At 43.5% G+C, this 23,141-nt stretch overlaps 1 protein-coding gene and 1 pseudogene across 1 annotated transcript in view; one reads left to right on the top strand and one right to left on the bottom strand.

Moving 5' to 3' along the window:
- The window catches only part of LOC109914045 (palmitoyltransferase ZDHHC17-like), a 113,792-nt gene that overhangs the window by 72,967 nt on the left and 17,684 nt on the right, over window positions 1–23,141 (bottom strand). Inside the window, exon 2 of the mRNA XM_048607475.1 lies at window positions 6,170–6,273. Within this exon, the coding sequence (XP_048463432.1) occupies window positions 6,170–6,273 (104 nt within the window). The remainder of the gene's footprint in view (window positions 1–6,169; window positions 6,274–23,141) is intronic.
- LOC125485418 lies at window positions 13,104–13,215 on the top strand (annotated as a pseudogene).

Here is a 23,141-nt window from a genome sequence, read left to right on the forward strand (position 1 = left end):
GAGGGCCGAAGGGCCTGTACTGCGCTGTAATGTTCTATGTTCTATGTGGGGCGCCAGTGTTGAGGATTGTCATGGAAAGGTGCTCTTGTCTATCTTTACTGATTGCTGTCTGTGAGTCAGGAAGTCAAGGATCCAGTTGCATTATAGTGTTGAAGGCAGAGTTGTAGTCAATAAGTAGGAGCCTGATGTAAGCGTGCTTGTTATCCAGATGTTCCGGGGCCAAGTGTGGGACTAGGGAGATGACGTCTGCTGTGGACCTGTTGCGCCGGTAGGCAAATTGCAAGGGATCGTGGCAGGCTGGGAAGCTCAAGATGATATGAACCATGACTAACTTCTCAAAGCACTTCATAATTATTGAGATCAGAGCCACCAGACAGTAGACATTGAGGCACGTTGCACGAGTTTTCTTTGGTACTGGGATGATGGTACTGAAGCAGGTGGGGACTTTGGATTGTAGCAAGCTGAGGTCAAAGATGTCAAAGAATACTACCACCAGCTGGTCTACACAGGATCCGAGTGCATGGCTGGAGACTACATCTGGGCCAATCGCTTTTCATGGGTTCACTCTCAAGAAGGTCAATCTGACATCCGCAGCAGTGACTGAGGGAACTGGTGCACCTCAGGCTATGGGGGCAGGTATCACTGTTTCACTGACCCTCCGTTCGAACCCAGTGGAAAACGCATTGAGTGCGTCAGGGAGGTAGTACTTTTGTCTGCTATTCTGTTCTGCTTCATCTTGTAGCCTGTTATGTCATGAAGGCCTTGCCACAGATGGCGGGTGCCCATGTGGTTAGTTTGGGTCTCTAATTTATTCCAGTAATGCCTCTTGGCATCTCTAGTGGCCTGACAGAAATTGTATCTAGATTTCCTGTAGAGGTTAGGGATGTTGGAGTGTATTAGTTATAAGGAGAGATTGGACAAAATTGGGTTTATTCACTGGGGCATTGGAGGCTGAGGGGAGACCTGACAGAACTGTATGAGATTATCAAAGGCATGATAATGGGAATCATTTTCCCAGGGTGGAAATGTCAAATATGAGGATGCACAGGCTTAAGATGAGAGGGGGAAAGTTTAAAGGAGATGTACAAGATAAGTTTATTTAACAAAGAGAATGGTAGGTGCCTAGGGAGATTGTAGAAGCAGATATGACAGCAACATTTAAGATGCATTTAGACAGACACATTAACAGGCAGGGAATAGAGGGATACAGATTATGTACAGTCAAATAGGATCAGTTTAGCACAGACACGGTCAGACTGAAGGGTCTGTTCCTCTGCTGTACTGTTCCATGTTCTGTTATTTTCTGCACCTGTTTGTGACTTTTTAAAAGCTCTGTGCACCTGAACCACCAAGACTCTTTGGACATCCACTCTATTTAACTTAATATTCTACAAAGTACCCTGATCTATCCTTTTTTCAGTCCTTAATGCATAACCTCACACTTGTTTATACTGAGCTTCATCTGCCCATTTGCTTCATCTATTAATATCCCTTTATAGGTTTTGCAACTGTCTACAATACTGCCTAACCTTGTGTCATCAGCAAATTTGGATAAAAGACATTCTATGCCATTATCCAAGTCGTTGATAATACATATAATTGAGGCTCAAACAGATCCTTGCGAGACACCACTGGTCATTTATTGTCAATTTGAGTACTTACTCATTAACCCCACCCTCCAACACAACCAATTTTCCAGCAATATCTGCAATTTGCTCCAGTCCTGTGGGCTTCTACGTTAACAGTGTCTTACGTGGACTTTATCAAGTGTCTTCTGGAAGTCTGTACAAACAATATCCATAGATATTTCCTGTCCACCACATTAGCCACCTCTTCAAAATTTCAATTAGGTTTGTCTGGCAGAACCTGCCTGTCATGAATCCATGCTGTCTCCCTAATTATGTGAAAATTTGTCAGGTGTTCAATCATTTCATCCTTGATTATAGACTCCAACAATCCTTTCCCCACCCCCCACAGATGTTAGGCTAACTAGCCTGTAATTCCCTCGTTTTCCTGTTTTGCCCTTCTTGAACAGCAGAGTGCAACTAATCAATCTAGACAGACGATTTCTGGATCTTGAAGGAATGCATGTCTCTCCCTGTTCCTATTTCTTCTGTTAAATGTTTTAACCGGTACTATGTAAACTTAAACTACGTCCCCTTGAAAGCCAAACATGCACACATTCATTCACACGAAGTGCAGACTAGACAGAGACCTCTGCAAGAAATGATAAGCAAAAAGGATCAAATTCTGTAGATCGAGAGTCCAAGCCAGAAGGGTGCAATGAGGTGCCTTTCTCAGAGATCTTTGGTTTTTGCTGAGGACATCACATTACTGTCAATTGCAGAGTGAAAGAAGATCCTCAATTCAGTAGCTGGTCAGCTGGAACCAGGTCTTTTCTGGAGTTAGAGCTTATTTTGAGAATCTTTGAGGTTTTTTTTTTTAAATCATTCACAGATGTAGAGAAGGAGAGAGAGAGACCTGTTTCTGCTGCAGCCTTTCTAGGGGTTGAAGCTCAACTGCCCTTTCTCAGGTCTTTCATTTATTTTGATTTTATTGTCAAGTGTATTTTACAGTAATACAATAAACTACAGTGAAAAGCTTTCATTTGTTGCCACAAAACAGCACCATTTTGCATAATTTAAGAATTGGACAAAACAAAAAGATATAGCTTGAAATGAATCCATCAGTCCTGAGCCAGCTCATCACCGTCAATGACACGTGCACCGCCAATCCGTCCGCATACATCTACACTGGACCCAACCTACTTTGGGATCGCTGATTCTCAGGCTCCATCTTTGCTGTTGGGCTGATCCTCTTCCCCCATGGCCGCGCTGCCGCCTGGGTTGGAACAACCAACATCAGAGTCGCATCTCTTGCTGCTGGACCCACCTCATCAATGTTGCCATGGTGCCTTTGTGCTACTGCTTTGCTGCCCCCAGTGTCGGACCCAACCAACAATAAAGTCGCCAATCCTCAGGCACCAGCTTTTGCCATTAGGCCTATACTGCTGGGCATACCTCTGATGCAGCAGCTGACGATTCTAGGTCCCGTGCTTGCTCCAGAAAAGTAAGTAGGGGTTCACTGTCCTCTTCACTGGGTCCGCTCAAGGTCCATGCCCTGAGCCTGGCTCAAGATGCTTGAGGTCCGTGGTAGGCCTGCTCGAAGTCCATGCGCTGGGCTCTCACTGCTGCCAATGTCGTCCAAGCTCTGAACAAAGCAAGTAAGTGAAAAAAAAAGAAATGAAAAAAGAAAAGCGGTTGGAGTGGACGAGCCTCGGCACAGGAGCCATACTCCACCGCCATCTTGGACCGGAAGGTCTGCAACAAATACCAACTTAAAAATCCAAAGGTTGTTACGAGGCAGCTTTTCAACACAATAGGCACCTGATGTCAGCTTGCCTCTCAACATTATCAAATCAGCCTTCTCTAAAAGGTAGATAACATTGTTTAACCAGTCAGTGAACTCAATACAGTTCAACGTTTTGAACTTTGAGGCATGAATTAAAAACTAAGAGATAGTAGGAACTGCCGACGCTGGAGAATCTGAGATAACAAGTTTCTGAAGAAGGGTCCAGACCCAAAATGTCAGCTTTCCTGCTCCTCCGATGCTGCCTGGCCTGCTGTGTTCATCCAGCTCTACACCTTGTTATCTCTTAATTAAAAACTATAACGTGTTTGCAATACAGGTCCAATTTTCCATTTTCCCAGTTTATATTCCAAACATAAAAGAAGAGAGTTGTCCAATTTGTCCCACTCTCCTGCTATTTGCCCAAAACCCTGCAAACTTTTCCCCTTGAAGTACTTATCTGATGCCTCTTCAAAAGAATCAGCTTCCACAGCCTTTCAGGCACCACACTCTTGATAACAACAACATGTAAATTATAGTGTTTCTAACACAATAAAACACATCAAGGTGTACAGTTTAATTGCTTCACAGCTCTCTTATTTGAATGCCACTGGGCTTCTTGTTTTGGTTGCTCAGATTTTCCTAGCCTTAGTTTCGCCTTTCCCACGAGAATTTAGTCAAACACATCAGTCAAGGGATTGTGTTTATTCAAACAAACTTGCAATTCAAAGCAGCATGAAAGCTGAATACAGGAATACGGCTGACTGTGCTATTCACAGCCAACTTGCCTTCTCCATGTTCCGGCTCAATGAGACTATTCAGACTTTGGTCCAATATGTTTGTTCAAGTTTAGCCAGAGCATGCTGGCAAAGGTTTCTCTTTCCACCAACCCCACCAACTCCAGACTTCTCTGCTCAATATTCACTACTGACTCCTCACATACATTGGATGAAGTAGTGAAGGCATATAGAGAGGGATCAGATCATACATTGAAGTTGGTGGTGTCCAACTGTATCTTAAGCATCACATTCCCATCTTATCTATTGTCGAAGTTGTCAAACTGTTTGTCCAACATCCAGTCTTGGAGGAGTCACAATTTCCTCCTATTAAATACTGGGAAGTAGCAAAGTAACCATCTTCAACCACTAAGACCACTGTACCCTGGTTCCAAATTTCATCCAGCTCCTTGTTCGTTACCTCAAATTTTATTCAAACTCAAACTAAGTTTCTGGTTCCACAGGAAGCTCACACTTAGGACTGAGATTAGTTGAGTTTCTTTGAAACTCTCTGCCCCGTTCAGCACGGAGGCAGTTTCTTTGAACATTTTTAAGATAGAGCTAAATAGATTCTTAACAAGGGAGTCAGATATGGTGGTAGGGAAATTATTGGAAAAGATTGTCAGGGACAAGATCTATCATTTAGAAGCAAATGGACTTATACGCAATAGACAGCATGGTTTTGTGTGGGGCATGTCATGTCTCATTAACTTGATCAAGTTTTTTGAGGAGGTGACAAAGATGATTGATGAGGGACAAGTAGTTGATGTTATCCATATGGACTTCAGTAAAGCCTTTGACAAGGTCCCTCATGGCAGACTGGTGCAAAAGGTGAAGTCACACCTTATCAGGAGTGAGCTGACAAGATGGATACAGAACTGGCTTAGTCATTGGAGACAGACGATAGCGATGGAAGGATGCTTTTCGGAATGGAGGGTAGTGACTAGCGATGTTCCACAGGGATCAGTGCTGGGACCGCTGCTATTCATGGTCTACATAAATGCTTTGGAGGAAACCATAGCTGGTTTAATTAGTAAGTTTGCGGACAATACAAAGTTTGGTGATATTGTGGATAGTGACGAGGATTGTCAGAGGATACAGCAGGATACAGATCAGTTGGAGGCATGGGCAGAAGAATGTCAGGTGGAGTTTAATCTGGCAAAATGTGAGGTGATCCATTTTGAAAGGTCAAGTACAGTTGGAAATTATACAGTGAATGGAAGAACCCTTAGGAGTATTGATCTGCAGAGAGATCTGGGTGTGCAGGTCCACAGATCACTGAAGGTGGCAGCGCAGGTAGATAAGGTTGTAAAAAGGGCTTATGGCATGCTTGCCTTCATTGGAAGGAGCATTGAGTATAAGGATAGACAAGTTATGCTGCAGCTTTATAGAACTTTAGTTAGGCCACACTTGGAATATTGCATACAGTCCTGGTCACCACACTACCAGAAGGATGTGGATGCTTTGGAGAGGGCAGAAAAGGTTTACCAGGATGTTGCCTGGTTTCAGGGATTTTAGCTATGAAGATAAGGGTTTCTATCAGGTCGATGATAGAGGTTGGTAAGATTGTGAATGCATGGATAGAGTCACAAGTATGAGGCTTTTTCCCAGGGTGGAGGGGTCAATTACTAGGGGACACAGGCTGAGCCGCAGGGAGGGGAGATGTTTAAAAGAGATGTGCGAGGCACATTTTTCACACTAAGGGTGGTGAGTACCTTGAACATGCTGCCAGAGGAGGTGGTGGAAGCAGACACAATAGCAGCATTTAACAAGCACCTGGATGAATACCTGAATAGGAAGGGAATAGAGGGAGATAGATCCTGTAAATGAAGACCATTTTAGTATGAAAGGGCAAGATGTGTCAGCGCAGGCTTGGAAGGCCGAGGGGCCTATTCCCGTGTTGTATTGTTCTTTGTTTTGCTCTAATCCGATAGCGGTTCTGTCTGCTGTAACTTTCAAAATTATTTTCTTTCATTGTCATCGTTAATCAGAGACAAAATATAGCATCAAGCCCAAAAAAAGTAATAAAATCATTTTGTACTTACTGTGTGGCTTTGACAATGTCCCAGGTGCTGTAGTCATCGATATGGCCCTTCCGTGCCAGTGAATCACTGTAGCCATGACTGTAATGGCTTTGAGCCTTTACATCCTATTTTGTATCAAAAGATAAAAGGTCCCAAAAAAATCAGTACATGAAATAAAGAAAGGTTTTCCAATGGTTCATCTACACATCCTTTGTTGTGAAACAGGAAATTGAAATGTGCCTTTAACTATGATGGAAAGCAAAACTGTGTCATAAATCACAGGAATTCCAAAAGCCCAGACAGATGCTTTGGGAACACAAGTTCAAATTCCTTCATAGTCGGATTTAAATTCAATTCATGAACCTCAAATTGAAAGCTTGTTTCAGTAAAGGTGATTCACAGACTGTTGTAAAAATCCATCTGGCTTATTTAATTCTCTTTTGGTAAGGAGATACGTCATCCTTACCTGGTCGAGTTACATGTGACGCTACGTTCTCAGCAATATAATTGACTCTCAACTGAGTGCAATACAAATTTTGTGGTGATCTCTCTGTTACTAACATTTTCTTTTCTCCTTTACCTTCTCTATCTCAACTGTTGAGTTAATTGATGCAGTTCATCTACACTTTTCTATCTCAGAATATCTACCACAGGATCCCAAAAATAAGGGACCCAATGCAATGGCATCAGTTGTATCCTTATAATGTAAGATTTAAAGATGGATCAAGCAGTATAACAGCGTCCTGGAACCTCTCAACTCTTTTTCTCCACCTGAAACATAGAAAATAACAAAGGTAGGCCATTTGGCCCACTGTGCCCACTCCACCGTTCAACATGATTATACCAATGTCCTGCCTCAACGCCACACTCCCACACTCTCCAAACAAAAACCCTTCAGCTTCTAGAAATCTATTGCTTTATTTCAAATTGTTGAAGTACCATTGCATGAAGGATTTTAAAAAAAACAGAGCTAAGTGTGGGATTTAGAACAGTTAACAATACCGGCAATAAACGAGACAGCGACAGTTCACCAAGTTGGTATTAACTATCTCTATTTACAAGTCCCCTTTCACAAGGTAAAATGTCTCAAACTGCATAACTGCAAATGTGATCAAACAAAATTTCAAACTGAGCCACAAGGAGCTATTATGGTAGTTAACTAAAAGCTTGACCAAGGAGATCGATTTTAAGGAGAGTCTTACAGGAGCAAAGTGAAATAATGAAGCAGAGAAGCAACCGAAGGCATGGTCACCAATGGTGAAGCAATTAAAATGGAATCAGGTTGTAGTACTTGATATCACAGAGATACAGATGAGGGAGCCATGGAAGATTTGGAAAAAAGGGTGAGAAGCTTAAACTGAATATGCTATCTGACCAAGAGCCAAAAATCTCTGTATAATTTTCACTGTAGTCCTGTTTTCTTGTATTCGGGTACACGTGAAAATAAAATCTAATCTAATGGCAGTGGAAACAGATTCAGTAATAACTTCCAAAAGAGAATTGGGGCAAGGCTTGAATTTGGAACATCAGCAAAGAGTATGGCAGTGGAACAAATTGGACAGCACATTCAGAGAGGCAATATAGACATGATGTTGAATGGTCTCAGCATGTGCTGTGTTATCCAATAATTTAATTATTACCTGCAATGTTTGATTGATGAAATTGCTTATTAAGTGACATCACACCCCACATCAGGTAATCTCCTTTCTAAATGACTGCATGAAGAGGAAGGCATAGCTATTCTGGGAGTATAAGTGCCCTCCATTCCGAGGCTTGCAGCTTTGCCTCAGTCACTGGGCTCATTCTAACAGCCTGTTGTTTCCCTATGGCATGCTCTCAGTGTCGCCACACAGCCAACCTGCTGTCACTGTGCTTCCTTCTTAATGCATCTCACATGTTTACAAAGTGTTTGAAGGGCAGTCATGAAAATGTGATTCCTTTCCCCCAATCCATACCAGGGTCCTGAGCACCCCTCAGCTTTGTGAAGGGGTCAAGTGGAACAGACATGGTTTCTCTGAAGTTTGGAAGAATGGGTGGTGATCTCATTGAAAGGGAAAAATTTTTGAAGGACGTTGACAGTGTCTACACAGACTGGCTGCTTCCCCCTAACTGGAGAAGGTAGAACACATGGTCACAGCTGGAGAATATATAACACAGAGTTGGCCATTTAGGACGGAGATGAGGAGAAACTTCGTTACTCACTATGTTGGGAATCTTAGGAATTCGCTATCCCTGTGTCTGCTCAGTTGCTGAGTATATTCCAGGTTGGGATTGATAAAATTTGGGGCACAATGAATTGGGAGAAAATACAACTGAAAGTGGTGTTGAGGTGGAGGATCGGACAGGTCATACAGTCACAGAATCATACAGCATGGAAACAGACCCTTCAGTCCAACCAGTCCAGGCCGAACATCATCCCAAACTAAACTAGTCCCATCAACCTGCTCCTGGCCCAGATCCCTCCAAACCTTTCCTATTCACATACTTACCAAAATGGTTTTTAAATGTCGTAATTGTATCCACATTCATCATTTCCTCAGGAAGTTCCTTCCACACGCAAACTGCCCTCTGTGTAAAAAATTTGCCCCTCATGTCTTTTTAAATCTCTCTCCTCTCACCTTGAGGAGCTGTATTGTCAAACCCTCTCCTATCTCTTATCATCCAGCTAGAGGTCAGCAATGTACAGTTGCACATACGGTGCGTTATCTTCACTGTCTCTCCCACGCCCAACATACCTCCCACCTCCCCCCTCCCCAACCCTTTCCAATGCACCCTATCCCGTCCCACTGCCCCGAATTAGTATTGGAATCTAGAAGGGACAAAACCTCATTCACAGAACTGCACAGTTCAATCCCATATACTATCACAGTCATTGAGGGTGAACGCATTCATCTCTGAGGAATTCTTTCTTCAGTTTATTCAGATACAAGGAGCAGAGTTCCTTTCTGAGTGGTTGAATTTTGTTGCTTTTATTCTAATCGTAAATGCTTTCCTTCCATGTTGTTCAGCTAACCTGAGCTGAATAAACCACATGGGTTCAAACCTAAAGCAACCACATTTTTGTTGCACTAACTGATTAACCAAAAATTATTATTGAATATCAGCAGTGCACAGATGTTGAGACAATGCTTGTTTTTGTCATGTGCTGCTTGGATCAGTGCTTGGACCCCAGTTATACACAATTTAAATGAATGACTCAGATCTACCATGATCATATTGAATGGTGGAGCAGGCTCTAAAGGCACAAGGGCCTACTCTGGCTTCTATTTTCTATGTTTCTCTGATTCACATTTATAAAATGTCTCTATTATTATTTAAAAGTTATAGCTTACAACAAATGTTGAAGGGAAAATGAAGAGGTTTTCTTTACGTTTCAAGCAGTTCTTACTGAAGAACACAAAGACAGCTCCCCAGCTGGTCAAGATCTGATGGCTTCTATCTTGTTCACAGTCACAAGCTGTTCAGCTACCAGAGAATCAATCATGGAGTTGTTGGTAGGCAGAGAGACTTTGACATCAATAACTGCTCACAGATCCACAAACTGAATCTCCATTTGACTACGGCCCTTGTTCCAGCTCATCCACAAACTTTTCACTCCTGCTTGAACAAGCAGCTGTATAAACAGCACTTACAATGAGTCAGATTACATTATTTTAAAAGGTGCAGCAATCCCTCGATAACTCTTGGTTTTTAAAACTTTTCGTTTCCAATTTCAGTCCACAATCAAAAATGCACACAAATAAAAAGATATGCTTTTCACAATGTTAACAATTTCAAACAAATGAAAAACAATTCAAAGATAAAGTAATCAAATCCATTTTGTCTAAACTTTCCAGCCAAAAGATACCAGCATGCACTCCCTTATAAAGCAACTGAAAATGAAGATCCACCCCTGCAGCATGTCATCTACAACTATCACATACAGAGAGCATATGGCAACAAATAATGTTCATAACAGACCAGAGACTACACTTTCAAAATGCACTCTACCTCAGGTATGGAGAATTCAAGCCCAACCATCTTCAGCTGCATCAACAATTACTTTCCCTCTATCATAAAGTCAGAAGTGGCTATGTTCATTGATGTTTCTGTTCACTGAAGTGACAATGTTCAGCACCATTCACAATTCCATCATTCACAGATACTGCAGCATGGACAATATCCAGGTTTGGGCTGAACAGGAAGGAACATTCCAAGCACACAAGTGACAGGAAATTACATACTCAACAAGAGATAATCTAAACATCACCCTACGACAATTAATGACATTGCCATCACTGAATTCCCCACTGTCAACATCCTGGGGGCTTCCCACTGATCAGAAATTGAACTGGACCAGCCATATCAGTGCAGGCAGAGGCCAGGAATCCTGCAAATGTAATTCACTACCTGACTTCCCAAAACCTGTCTTCCACTTCCAAGACAGGGGTTTGATGGAATACTCCACACTTGCCTGGCTGAGCGCAGCTCCAACAACACTTAAGCTTGATATCATCGAGCATGCAAAGTATTAAGGCATCCCACTTAATTGGCACTTCATCCTTCAACATTCACTCCCGCTCCCACCATTCCCACCGTCCATTACCAATGCACAGGAGCAGCAGCATGTACCATCTATAAGATGCACTGCAGAAATGTTCCTCTCGACAGCATCTTCCAAACCTGTGACCATTACCATCTAGAAGGACATGGGCAGCAGGCGCCACCTACTGCATTGTATCTTGTAGCTAACATACATTGTAATTATGTGACAGTGTGAAGGAACTGAATGGTGATGGGGCACTATTTATGTGGGCCAATTTATCCTGGATGGTGGCAAACTTAAGAGTGTTGTTGGAGCTGCACCCATCCAGGCAAGTGGGGAACATTTCATCACACTCCTGACTTGTGCTTTGTAAATGATGGACAGGCTTTGAGGAGTCAGAAGGGCATCCACTCAGCAACAGATTCTCCAATTTTGGACCTGTTCTCATAGCTAGTTGTCATGATGTGGAGGTTGCTGGTGTTGGACTGGGGTGGACAAGGTCAGAAATCACACAACACCAGGTTATTGTCCAACAGGTTTACTTGATTCATAGCTAATTGTGTGACTGGTCCAACTGACCTTGTTGTAAATGATGATTCCCCTCTCTGCCTCCTCCAGATGTTGACAGTGACAGATCATTGGTAACAGTTCATATTACATCTACAGCAGACAATCAGGATATTCAGACCAACTCACCCATGCTAATATTAATATTCTTCACAAACTTTCTCCCATCTTTCTTCATTAAACTCTCTCAGCAGATATTTCTACTCTTTCCTTCCTCATTTTTATGCAACCATTCTTAAATGTATTATGCCACTTATGTTGAAATTTATGCTTTATGCTCTCTCTCAACTTCTGAAGAAACATCTGGTTCCTCAAATGCTCTCTCAAACCCATTTTTAACTTTAAGACCTATAACACGGGTCACCTCAGTCTTTTCTGAAGTAAGCAGCCCCAACCTGTTCTGAGCCTCAGTTCTGATACCATCCAAGAATACGGATGTGCTTTATTGCAACTTCTGCACTGTGTACATGTCTGCCCTTGTTTAAGCAAAGACTAATCTTATTTAACACTCTGTACTTCATGTGTTAGTTCAAATATGTATTCATGCTTGGGATGTGGGTGTTGCTAACAAATGCCAACATTTATTGTGTATCCCTTACTGACCTGAGGGGGTTAGTCACTTTTCCTAATTGCTCCCTTTGTGGATTGCCATCTGTTTTCCTGAAAATCAATGATGCATTTTAAAAAGCTCATCGAGATTAAAGGTACTTCATACCGACTGCTTCAAAATCTTAACTATCTTGCAAAATCTTTCAGAACTTGCAACAGAAAATGTACACACTTGAGAAATCCAAGTTTTATAGTTCAGATAACTGTTCAAGTCAATAGCCTTTCAACAGATTCATGATGATCTCACAAAAGACTATCCAAGTGAGAGATCAACTCTTTCTCAAAGTTGCTGTCTGCTTCTATTTGGTATTTAACTAATTGGCTGATAGGCATCTGCAATACTTTGTTTTTGTACATAAGGACTTTGGTAAAAGTTTAACAGAAAACAATTTTTTTACAGGGCTGACTGTTAAGCATGGCAGATGGCAGCATCAATGATTATCCACCCTTGCTTTGAAATCCTGCTAATCCAGGAGCATCTTTACTCTAAGAGCAGATAAAATATTAATATGCAAGTTGCTCTTTTAGACCTAATCCTTCCCTGCTCTTTTGCACGTCTGGCAATCCTCTTTAAATGCACAATGTATGTGTCCAGACTCTGGCTCTCCACAACTGCTTCTTGGGCACCAGCAACAATCCAGTACCGCACACTACTGGGCAGCACTCATGTTTCCCAAGCAAAAAGTTGTGGGTTGAAAGACTTGCTCCTGAAATGCAAGAACAAAATCTAGGTTGACATTTGCAGTGCAATAGCTGAGGGAGTGCTGCATATTTCGGTGTGACGTCAAACTGAAAAACTGTTTGCCCTCTGAAGGAGATCCGAACACAAAGCAGTATTTTGAACAGCAATCCCCAGCATCTGGACCAGCATTTGTCTTTAAATAGCATCACAACATTGACACTTCTGTTAACATTGCAACAATCTCCAACACTACTACAAAAACAGAACAATTAAGTGCAGGCCATTCAGCCCTCAAGCCTGCTCCATGACTGAATAAGATCATGGTTGATCCGAACTTGGCCTCAACTCCACATTCTCATGTGTTCTGCAGAATTCCCCCAATAATTCAAGAATCTATCTCAGGTTTTAATGTATTCTCTCCAGCTCCTTGAGGACAGGTTAAAACAAGAGGTAGCTGGATCAGAGTACAAAACTAAGAGATTAAGCATTGGTCTTATTTCTTGATCATTTTCATTGGGAATAAATAGTTCTCTTCATTTGGTTGCGCAGTGAACCATCTACTCGCAATAACAATCTTGTGTGAAAGGACAGAAGGTTAGCACAGCCCCTGATAAGCATGTGGCCTTACAGCACACAAATAGATATGGCATTGCCATCTACTGAATGCCAGCTCAATACGTTAAAAAAAACAAAAACAGTTAATGACATTTGTGGCGTGTTGTCAACATAGTAGAACCACAGAAATGATACAGCACAGAACGGGACCATTTGGCCCATCTTGTCCATGTCGACACAAAGACATCGAGATGCCCTGTCGAATCTCATTTTCCTGCACATGGCCCACAGCCCTGCAGCTTACAGCATTTAAGGTGCAGATCTACATACCTTTTAGAAGAGGTTAGGGTCTCTGTCTCCACACTCAGGCAGTGAATTCCTCACACCCACCACCCTCTGCGTAAAAACATTTTTCCTCAAATCCCCTCTAATCCTTCTGCCACTAAACTCGGATCATGTTTTGAACTCTCTGCCAAGGAAAACAGGTTCCTCCTGCATAGTCTATTTCTACCCTTCAAAATTTTGTATACCTCAATCATGTCACCCCACAGCCTTGTCTGTGTCAAGGAAAACAACCCCAACCCCTCTCTCTCTCTCTCTCTCTCTCTCTCTCTCTCTCTCTCTCTCTCTCTCGAGAGAGAGAGAGAGAGAGAGAGAGAGAGAGAGAGAGAGAGAGAGAGAAATTACATCCTTAACATGATGTGGTGACCAGATCTGCACATAATACTCCAGTTGTGGCGTCACCAGTGTCTAATACAGTTTCATCATTATATCCCTACTTTTGCATTCTATACCTCTGCCAATGAAGGGGAGCATTCCATATGCCTCCTTTACAACCTTATCTACCTGTATTACTACCTTTAGGGATCTATGCATGTGCACACCAAGATCTCTCACTTCATTATTCCCATTTATTGTGTATTCCCTTTTACTGTTTGACCTCCCTCAATGCATTACCTCACACACATCAGAGTTGAACTCCATTCTGCCATTCCACCAACCCATCTGTATCATTTTGGAGCTTACAGCTATCCTCTAAACTGTGCACTGCACAGCCAATTTTTCTGTCATCTGCAAATTTCCTAGTTGTGACCCACACGTTCAAGTCCTACCAATTAGTTTACAAAACGAAAAGCAGGGGCCCCAATACTGACCCATGTGGAAAACCACTTGAAACAGCTTTCCATTTGCAAGGACAGCCATCGACCACTACCCTTTGTTTCCTGTTACTAAGCCAGCATTGGATCCTCTCTGCATTCCATGGGCTATTACATTTTTTTGACCCGTCTACCATGTGGAACCTCACCAAATGTCATACAAAAATGCAAGAGAACAACCATCAACTGTACTACTCTCATTAACCCACCTTGTCACTTTCTCAAAGAATTCAATCAAATTTGTAAGGCATGACCTTCCCTGAACTGACTAGTCCGTGCCTTTCCAAGTGACAGTTTATCCGATCTCTCAGGATTGATTCTAACAATTTGCCCATCACTAAAGTAAGACTAACTGACTGTGATCGTTGGACATTTCCTTTGTACCCTTTTAAAACAATGGAACCATATTTGTTTTCTGACAGTCCTCCGACACCTCACCTGTGAATAATGATGATTGGAAAGTAATCCTCAGAGCATCTGCTATTTCCTCCTTGACCTTCTTCAAGAGCCCAAGGAACAATCCATCCATCCCAGTGACTTATCCACTTTCAAGGATTCCAACTGTTCTAACACTTCTCTCGTTATGATTATTTTATCCAATATTTCACACTGCTCCTCTTGGATTACTATATCCACATCACTCATTCCCTTTGTGAATATGGAGGCTAAAAACTCATTTAAAATTCTTCCCCCATGTCCTCTGCATCTCCACTTAAGTTCAACAGTTGCAGCAGCTGACTCGGCTTCATCTGCTTCAGGGGTTGCCGCATTTGCCACATACCTCTCTACACTGTTTAGACCCATAAACGATGAGTTTGTAGTTGTAACAATGGTCCCAAATATTTGATCACTGTGATCAGCAACATGAGTGGAGAGCCAGGCAAGAACAAGTGCCAGTACCAGGAGGACTATTCCACACAGAACTATAACTTCACCACCAACTCCTTCGATAAATGTCATGGTGGTGCTGTCCATTTATAGAGAGTTCTCAGAAATACTCTCCCCTAACACCATGGCTAGTAAAATGTAGGGTATGCAGGGTAGATTGATCTTGGTAGGATAATAGGTCGGCACAACATCATGGGCCGAAGGGCCTGTGCTGGCTGTACTGTTCCATGTTCCATGTTTAAGTTCCTTTCTGCTAGGTCCCACTTTTTCCTTAACTATCAAATACCCTTGAGTTTTCCTTTATCCTCCTTGCTGATATTATTCATGCCCTCTCTTTGATTTCTTTATTTTTTGTTTTATTTGATCCCTTATTTTCTACAGTCCTCTAGGCTGTACGCCGTATTTACTTTTTATGACTATCATAAGCTTTCTTTTTCTATTTAATCTTCCCATGTATTTTTCTAGACAACAACGTGAGTTTAGATTTGGCAGTACCATTCTAATTTTTGGAGGGGACATTTCTGCTTTGTGCCCCAAAGATTTCACTTTGTAGAGCCTCCCATTGGTTTATTTCCTCAGCAGTCATGTGCAGTCCACCTCTATCAAATCATTCCTCACCTTTGTAAAATCTGCCCTCCCCCAGTGAAAAGTTTTTCTAACCAAGTTATAGTCACAATCTCTAATATGGTCGCCTACTGTCACTTTACCCACTTGTTGAGGTTGGTTGGCTCGCCGAGCTGGTTTGTTGCTCCGCAGACGTTTCGTTACAGTGCTGGGTAACATCCTCAGTGCAGCCTCTGACGAAGCATCGGTGTGTTTTCCCGCCTGGTTTTAAACTCTGGAGTCCGTTGCAATGGATTGCCTCACTTCCGGGTTTCCTCCATAGTGGAATGTATATGGGGTCGAGTTCAATGTGTTTATTAATAGCCTGCTTCATGGAGTGCCATGTTTCCAGGAATTCTCGTGCTTGTCTCTGCCTAGTCTGTCCCAGGATCTCGGTGTTGTCCCAGTCGAAGTCGTGGTTCTCCTTGTCTTGGATTGAGATGAGTGAGTATTGGTTGTGTCTTTTTGTAGCCAGTTGGTGTTCATGTACTCTTGTTGTTAGTTTCCTTCCTGTTTGTCCGATGTAGCGTTTCTCGCAGTCTCTGCAGGGGATCTTGTAGATGACACTGGTCCTGTCCATGGCGGGGAGCGGATCTTTAGTTCGGGTGAGCACTTGTCGTAGGGTTGACGTGGGTTTGTGTCACTCTGATGCCCAGCGGTCGAAGAAGTCTTGTGGCGAGTTCTGACGTGTTCCTGATGTAGGGTAGTGTGATGAGTGTGTCGGGGCGTGTAGAATCTTTCTGATGCTGTTCCTGGGACAGGCTAGGCAGAGACAGGCACGAGAATTCCTGGAAGCATGGCACTCCATGAAGCATGCTATTAATAAACACATTGAACTCGACCTCATATACATTCCACTACGGAGGAAACCGAGAAGTGAGGCAATCCATCGCAACGGACCACAAGAGTTTAAAAACCAGACGGGAAAACACACCGATGCTTCATTTCAGGCTGCACTGAGGAGGTTACCCAGCACGGTAACAAAACATCTGCGGAACAACAAACCAGCTCGGCGAGCCAACCAACCTCAACACCCACAACCCGAGCTACAGATCTACTCCAAAACCTTAGAGACTTCACCCACTTGCCCAGAATTGCGTCTTCTCTTGTTGGGCTTGTCACGTTGCTTGAATAAAAAAATTCCTGGACACAGTCCATGAATTTTTCAACCATAATGCCCCTTATATTGTTTCAAACCCAATTGATATTGGGATAGTTAAGTCTCCTACCGTTCATAAGAAATAGGGACAGAATCACTATTATTGCCTACTTATTCCTACAGGCAGAAATTTGTCTAATGTATGTTCTTCTATCTCCTTCCCACAACTGGGTATCCGTTGTATTCTCCTAGTCATGTAACTGCCCCTTTTTTTGATTCCTCAACTCAACCCATAAAGCCTCATTTGTTAGCCTGTTTCGTGTATCATCCCTTCTCACAACTGTAATTGATTCTTGAACCAATACTGCTACCCTCCCCCCTCCTTTTTTGTCACATTGCTTGGAAACTCTAAATCCAAGGATATCAAGCTGCCAAATAAACCCTTCCTTTAACCAGGTTTCTGTTATAGCAACGACATTGTGCTACCATCTGTCTATCTGTGCCCTTAATTCATCTGCTCGGTTTGAATTTCTCCTTGCATTGAAGTATAAACAGCTCAACCCCATCAATTACCTTTTCTAGACACTTTTTAACCCTCACTTCTTTTGTAGTCTGCAACTTGAAAATACATTACTAACTGGTGTTCTACCTCCTGTTTCCTGATCTGAATTCGACCCATCAGAACCTACACTTCGGTTCCCATCCCCCTGCAATTCTAATTTAAAACCTCACCAACAGAACCAGCAAAAGCCCCCCCGAGGATATCTGTCTCAGCTCTGTCTAGGTACAACCTATCAGGCTTGTACAGGTCCCACCTTCCCCGGAAACCATCCCAACGCCTCAAGAATCTAAACCCCTTTCCTGGTAGACTATTTCTCCAGCCATGCATTCATCTGATTTATCCTCTTATTCCTGCTCTTGCTAGCATATGGCACTGGCAGTAATCATAAGATTATTGTAGTTGAGGAGCTGCGTTTTAATTTATCTTTTAACCTTCTGTATTCAGTTTTCAGGTCCTCATCCCTTTGTTTGTTCTCTATTGGTATCTATGTGTACGAAGACCACTGGGTGTTTCCCCTCCCACTCCAAGATGTCCTGCAGGTGCTCCAAGGAATCCTTGACCCTGGCACCAGGGAAACAACATTCTGAATTCACAAGGTAGTAGGAACTGCAGATGCTGGAGAATCTGAGATAACAAGGTGTAGAGCTGGATGAACACAGCAGGCCAAGCAGCATCATAGGAGCAGGAAGGCTGACGTTTCGGGCCTAGACCCTTCATCAGAAATGGGGGAGGGGAAGGGGGTTCTGAAATAAATAGGGAGAGAGGGGGAGGTGGATAGAAGATGGATAGAGGAGAAGATAGGTGGAGAAGAAACAGACAGGTCAAAGAGGCGGGGATGAAGCCAGTAAAGGTGAGTGTAGGTGGGGAGTTAGGGAGGGGATAGGTCAGTCCAGGGAGGACGGACAGGTCAAGAGGGTGGGATGAAGTTAGTAGGTAGGAGATGGGGGTGCGGCTTGAGGTGGGAGGAGGGGATAGGTGGGAGGAAGAACAGGTTAGGGAGGCGGGGACGAGCTGGGCTGGTTTTGGGATGCGGTAGGGGGAGGGGAGATTTTGAAGCTTGTGAAATCCACATTGATACCATTGGGCTGCAGGGTTCCCAAGAGGAATATGAGTTGCTGTTCCTGCAACCTTCGGGTGGCATCGTTGTGGCACTGCAGGAGGCCCAGGATGGATATGTCGTCTGAGGAATGGGAGGGGGAGTTGAAATGGTTCGCGACTGGGAGGTGCAGTTGTTAGACTTTCCACATCAAGCAGATGTTCACCTGCACATCTGCTAATGTGGTATACTGCATCCGCTATACCCGGTGTGGCCTCCTCTACATCAGGGAAACCAAACAGAGGCTCGGGGACCGCTTTGCAGAACACCTACGCTCGGTTCGCAACAAACAACTGCACCTCCCAGTCGCGAACCATTTCAACTCCCCCTCCCATTCCTCAGACGACATGTCCATCCTGGGCCTCCTGCAGTGCCACAACGATGCCACCCGAAGGTTGCAGGAACAGCAACTCATATTCCGCTTGGGAACCCTGCAGCCCAATGGTATCAATGTGGATTTCACAAGCTTCAAAATCTCCCCTCCCCCTACCGCATCCCAAAACCAGCCCAGCTCGTCCCTGCCTCCCTAACCTGTTCTTCCTCCCACTTATTCCCTCCTCCCACCTCAAGCCGCACCCCCATCTCCTACCTACTAACCTCATCCCACCGCCTTGACCTGTCCGTCCTCCCTGGACTGACCTATCCCCTCCCTAACTCCCCACCTACACTCACCTTTTACTGGCTCCATCCCCACTTCTTTGACCCGTTTCCTCTCCACCTACCTTCTCCTCTATCCATCTTCTATCTGCCTCCCCCTCTCTCCCTATTTATTTCAGAACCCCCTTCCCCTCCCCCATTTCTGATGAAGGGTCTAGACCCGAAACGTCAGCCTTCCTGCTCAGCCTGCTGTGTTCAACCAGCTCTACACCTTGTTATCTCTTATTTCTGAATTCACACCTGTGTCCACAGAAACATCCATCCGTACCCCTCACTATTGAATCCACTATTTTTACAGTCCCTGCTGCTGGTTTTCCTCCCCTCCTGTGCTGTACAGCCACCCGTGATGCCATGAGCTTGGCTGAATCTGCTTTTCCTACAGTATCCCAAATGGTATATCTGTTTGAGAGGGGGATGACCACAGGGTGCTCCTGCATTTCCTTCCTGGGCCCTTTACTTTGTCTGATGGTCAACCATTCCTTTCTGCCTGTGGAATCCTCACCTGTGGTGTGACCACCTTGTTAATCATGTTATCCTCAATAATGGATTCATGGTCAGACTTTTTTCTATTGAGTTCAAATCCCACGATCTGCCGTGGTGGGATGTGAACCCCAGAACATTACCTGGGTTCTGGATTAACAATCCAGCAATAATACGACTACATCATTGCCTCACCTGATTTATGGGGGTGGAGGGGGGAGGAGGAAGAGTGAAGGTTTGTGGACAAAGTTCTAAGAATGCCTCTACACTTATAATGTCCTCATCTTGGTTTGTGATGCACATAGTAGCCTTCCTTAGGACAGTCCTCCACGTTCTACTGCATGGAAGACTACGGTAAACAGTCAGTTGTGTGTTGCAAAAGCTGAATACTCACATTACTTGGGGCCTGCACAGGCTCACTGGAATAACTAATGGAATCAGTCACAGCAGCAGCCATCAAGGCTATGGCTTCAGTTCTCCATCTGACTCCCCCAACCTTATTTCCTCCATCTGACTCCCCCAACCTTATTTCCTCCATGCATTTACATACACGCACAGTAACCTTGATTTAGAATTTATTTCTTTCTTTCTTACTCCAACTTCAGTTATGAACTTGCTATTCTCTATGTTAGTGCAATCTACCTCTCCAAGTGCTGTCTAAACCATGGGGTTGTTCTCTAACCAAGTAAATCAGTGTCAGCTCTGTTAAGGTGCAACCCGCCCTATCTTACTGTACAAGTCCCATCTTACTGTAGAATCACAGAATCCCTAACAGTACAGAAAGAGGCCATTGGCCCAGTGAGTCTGCAACGAACCTCTGAAAACCATCCTACCCAGACACAGACACCCTCCACCCTATTCCTGTAACCTCACAATTCCCAAGATAATCCACTTTGCCTGCACATTCCTGGATACTACGGGACAATTTAGCATGGCCAATCCAGCCAACCTACACATCTCTGGACCGCAGGAGGAAACTGGAGAACGCAGAGGAAGTGCACACAGACACAGGGAAAATGTACAAACTTCACACAGACAGTTGGCCAAGGCCAGAATCAAACCTGGGTCCCTGGTGCTGTGAGGCAGCAATGCTAGTTTCAATCTCCCAGGAATCACAGGCTATTCCTCCTGTACCATTTTTCCAGCTACATATTCACCAATCTTATCCTTCTATTTCTGTATCTGCATGTGCCATTGGGAGTAATATGGAAGTTAATACATTTGAGGTCCTACTTGTTAATTTTCTACCTAGTTCCCCAAATTCTTATTGCAGGACCACATCCCCTTCCACCCATGTCCTCTGGCTGTGCAACTCCCCCAGAAGAACATCCAACAGTTACTGCATAGCATGCTTTACATAGACCCTTCCTGGAGGCATACCTAGTGCCACAGAAATGCCTGTCTATTCCCCTGGTTAATTTATCCCCTCTTCGCATTACTCTTCCCTTCTTTCTCCTCCCCTCCTGCATAACCAAGCCATTTGCAATGCCACAAATATAGTTCTGACAGCACTCCTTCAGAAATCAGTGCCTTTATCAGCTTCCAAATGGAAAACTAATTTTTGACTAGGAGCCCAGGGAACTCATGTATTATTTGCCTCTTCCTCTTGGATCCTATTCTAGCTATCCATTTCCTTTTGTTGCACTCTAAACATGCCATCCACTTAACTCCCAGGTTTTCAGTTGTGCCAGTGTGACCCCAGCAGTTGCTGGAGCTCTGAAACCCTGCAGCTTGTAGCATTTCCTGCACGTGGTCTTCAGGACACTGGTGGGGTCCATCACTTCCCATGTATTATAATCCACACGTTCCACTTAATCGAGTGCAGCTGCCATATCGCAACATAACTTCCATCAAAATGATCATTATTCCACTCTGGATTACTTAAATCAGTTTATTATTTGTAATTATATTGGCCTCGACTTTCCCTTATTCCTGGAGTCTCTTAATTACATAAGAACATAAGAACTAGGAGCAGGAGTAGGCCGTCTGGCCCTTCGAGCCTGCTCCGCCATTCAATAAGATCATGGCTGATCTTTTCATGGACTCAGATCCACTTACCCGCGTTCTCACCATATCCCTTAATTCCTTTATTGTTCAAAAAAAATCTACCTTTTTTTTAAAAGCGTTTACTGAAGTAGCGTCAACTACCTCACTGGGCAAGGAATTCCATAGATTAACAACGCTCTGGGTGAAGAAGTTCCTTCTCAATTCAGTCCTAAATCTGCTCCCTCTAATCTTGAGGCTATGCCCTCTTGTCCTAGTTTCACCTGCCAGTGGAAACATCCTCTCTACTTCTATCTTATCTATTCCCTTCATAATTTTGTATGTTTCTATAAGATCCCCCCTCAATCTTCTGAATTCCAATGAATATAATCCCAATCTACTCGGTCTCTCCTCATAAGCCAACCCCCTCAACTCCAGAATCAACCTACTGAACCTCCTTTGCACCCCCTGCCAGTGCCAGTACAATTAAATCCAAGTACAGCTACTTCTTTGCAAAATGGTATGGTTTTCTAATTCACAACTATTTAAAAACAATCCCAAAAACAATTTCTTACCAATGAATGAATTTGACAAAAAGACAAAAAAGTGCCTCCTCCCCAAGCTTCACCAAATTCCCCTCTCAGTACACTTTACTTTTTGCAGTGAACCTTATTTAAAGCACCTCTTCTCCTTTCTGCATCAAGCTTCAACATTGAACCAAACTCCCAGATGTTCTCACTGAGATGAAAATTCCCTTTCACTGACCGTGTGCCCCTTATTCTCTCAATGTGGACACATGCCTGAGGCCCCCTTCCCTCCAACAGTGATACACGCCTGAAGGCCTCTCCCGACCAACAAGGACCCTAACTCCCCATAGAGTGATGGCTAACCAAAACACAATACTAGATGGGCAGGAATTGGAAAAAAATAAGATTCCCATGTAGTAAGTGTCTCTTCCCCTCCCAACAGCACTCACTCCTAAACCTGCACACTAATGCATACCATGCTGTTTGAACCCTGTCAGTTGTTTCAATTATTCACAGAGTATGAATTTTTAGCAATGACTCAACAAAGGCACCAGAAAACAAAAAGAAAAGCTTTTAAAACCTGTAATCAAGGAGGAGATATTACTCACTTGCTGTTTTAGTCTGTCAACAGGCTACAAGTAGAATACTCTCAGCCAAAGACGTAAATATGCACCATCTTATCAATTCCACTGTCAACATCTAGACATTGTGGAGTAAATGCCCTTGGAGTAAGGAAATGTTCAAGCGTCTAAAAATAACATTTCATTTGCTTCCTGTTCACTTCACAAAGAAAGCCCTAAGTGGGGTTCAGTCCCCAGGGCAAGATACAGGGATTGAATTGCACTGGCAACTCTGTCCGAGATTCATGAGTCTGTGCAATTCCTTCCATAGCTAGCTTTGGAGGTTGGATCATTAATAGTATTCAAGGCTGAATCAGACATATTTTGGTTCAATGGTTTCCAGTGAAGATCTGATGGGTCAAATAACATAGAACATAGAACAT

Source organism: Rhincodon typus, chromosome 18 (genome assembly GCF_021869965.1).
Source record: "Rhincodon typus isolate 14 chromosome 18, sRhiTyp1.1, whole genome shotgun sequence".
Taxonomy (NCBI): domain Eukaryota; kingdom Metazoa; phylum Chordata; class Chondrichthyes; order Orectolobiformes; family Rhincodontidae; genus Rhincodon; species Rhincodon typus.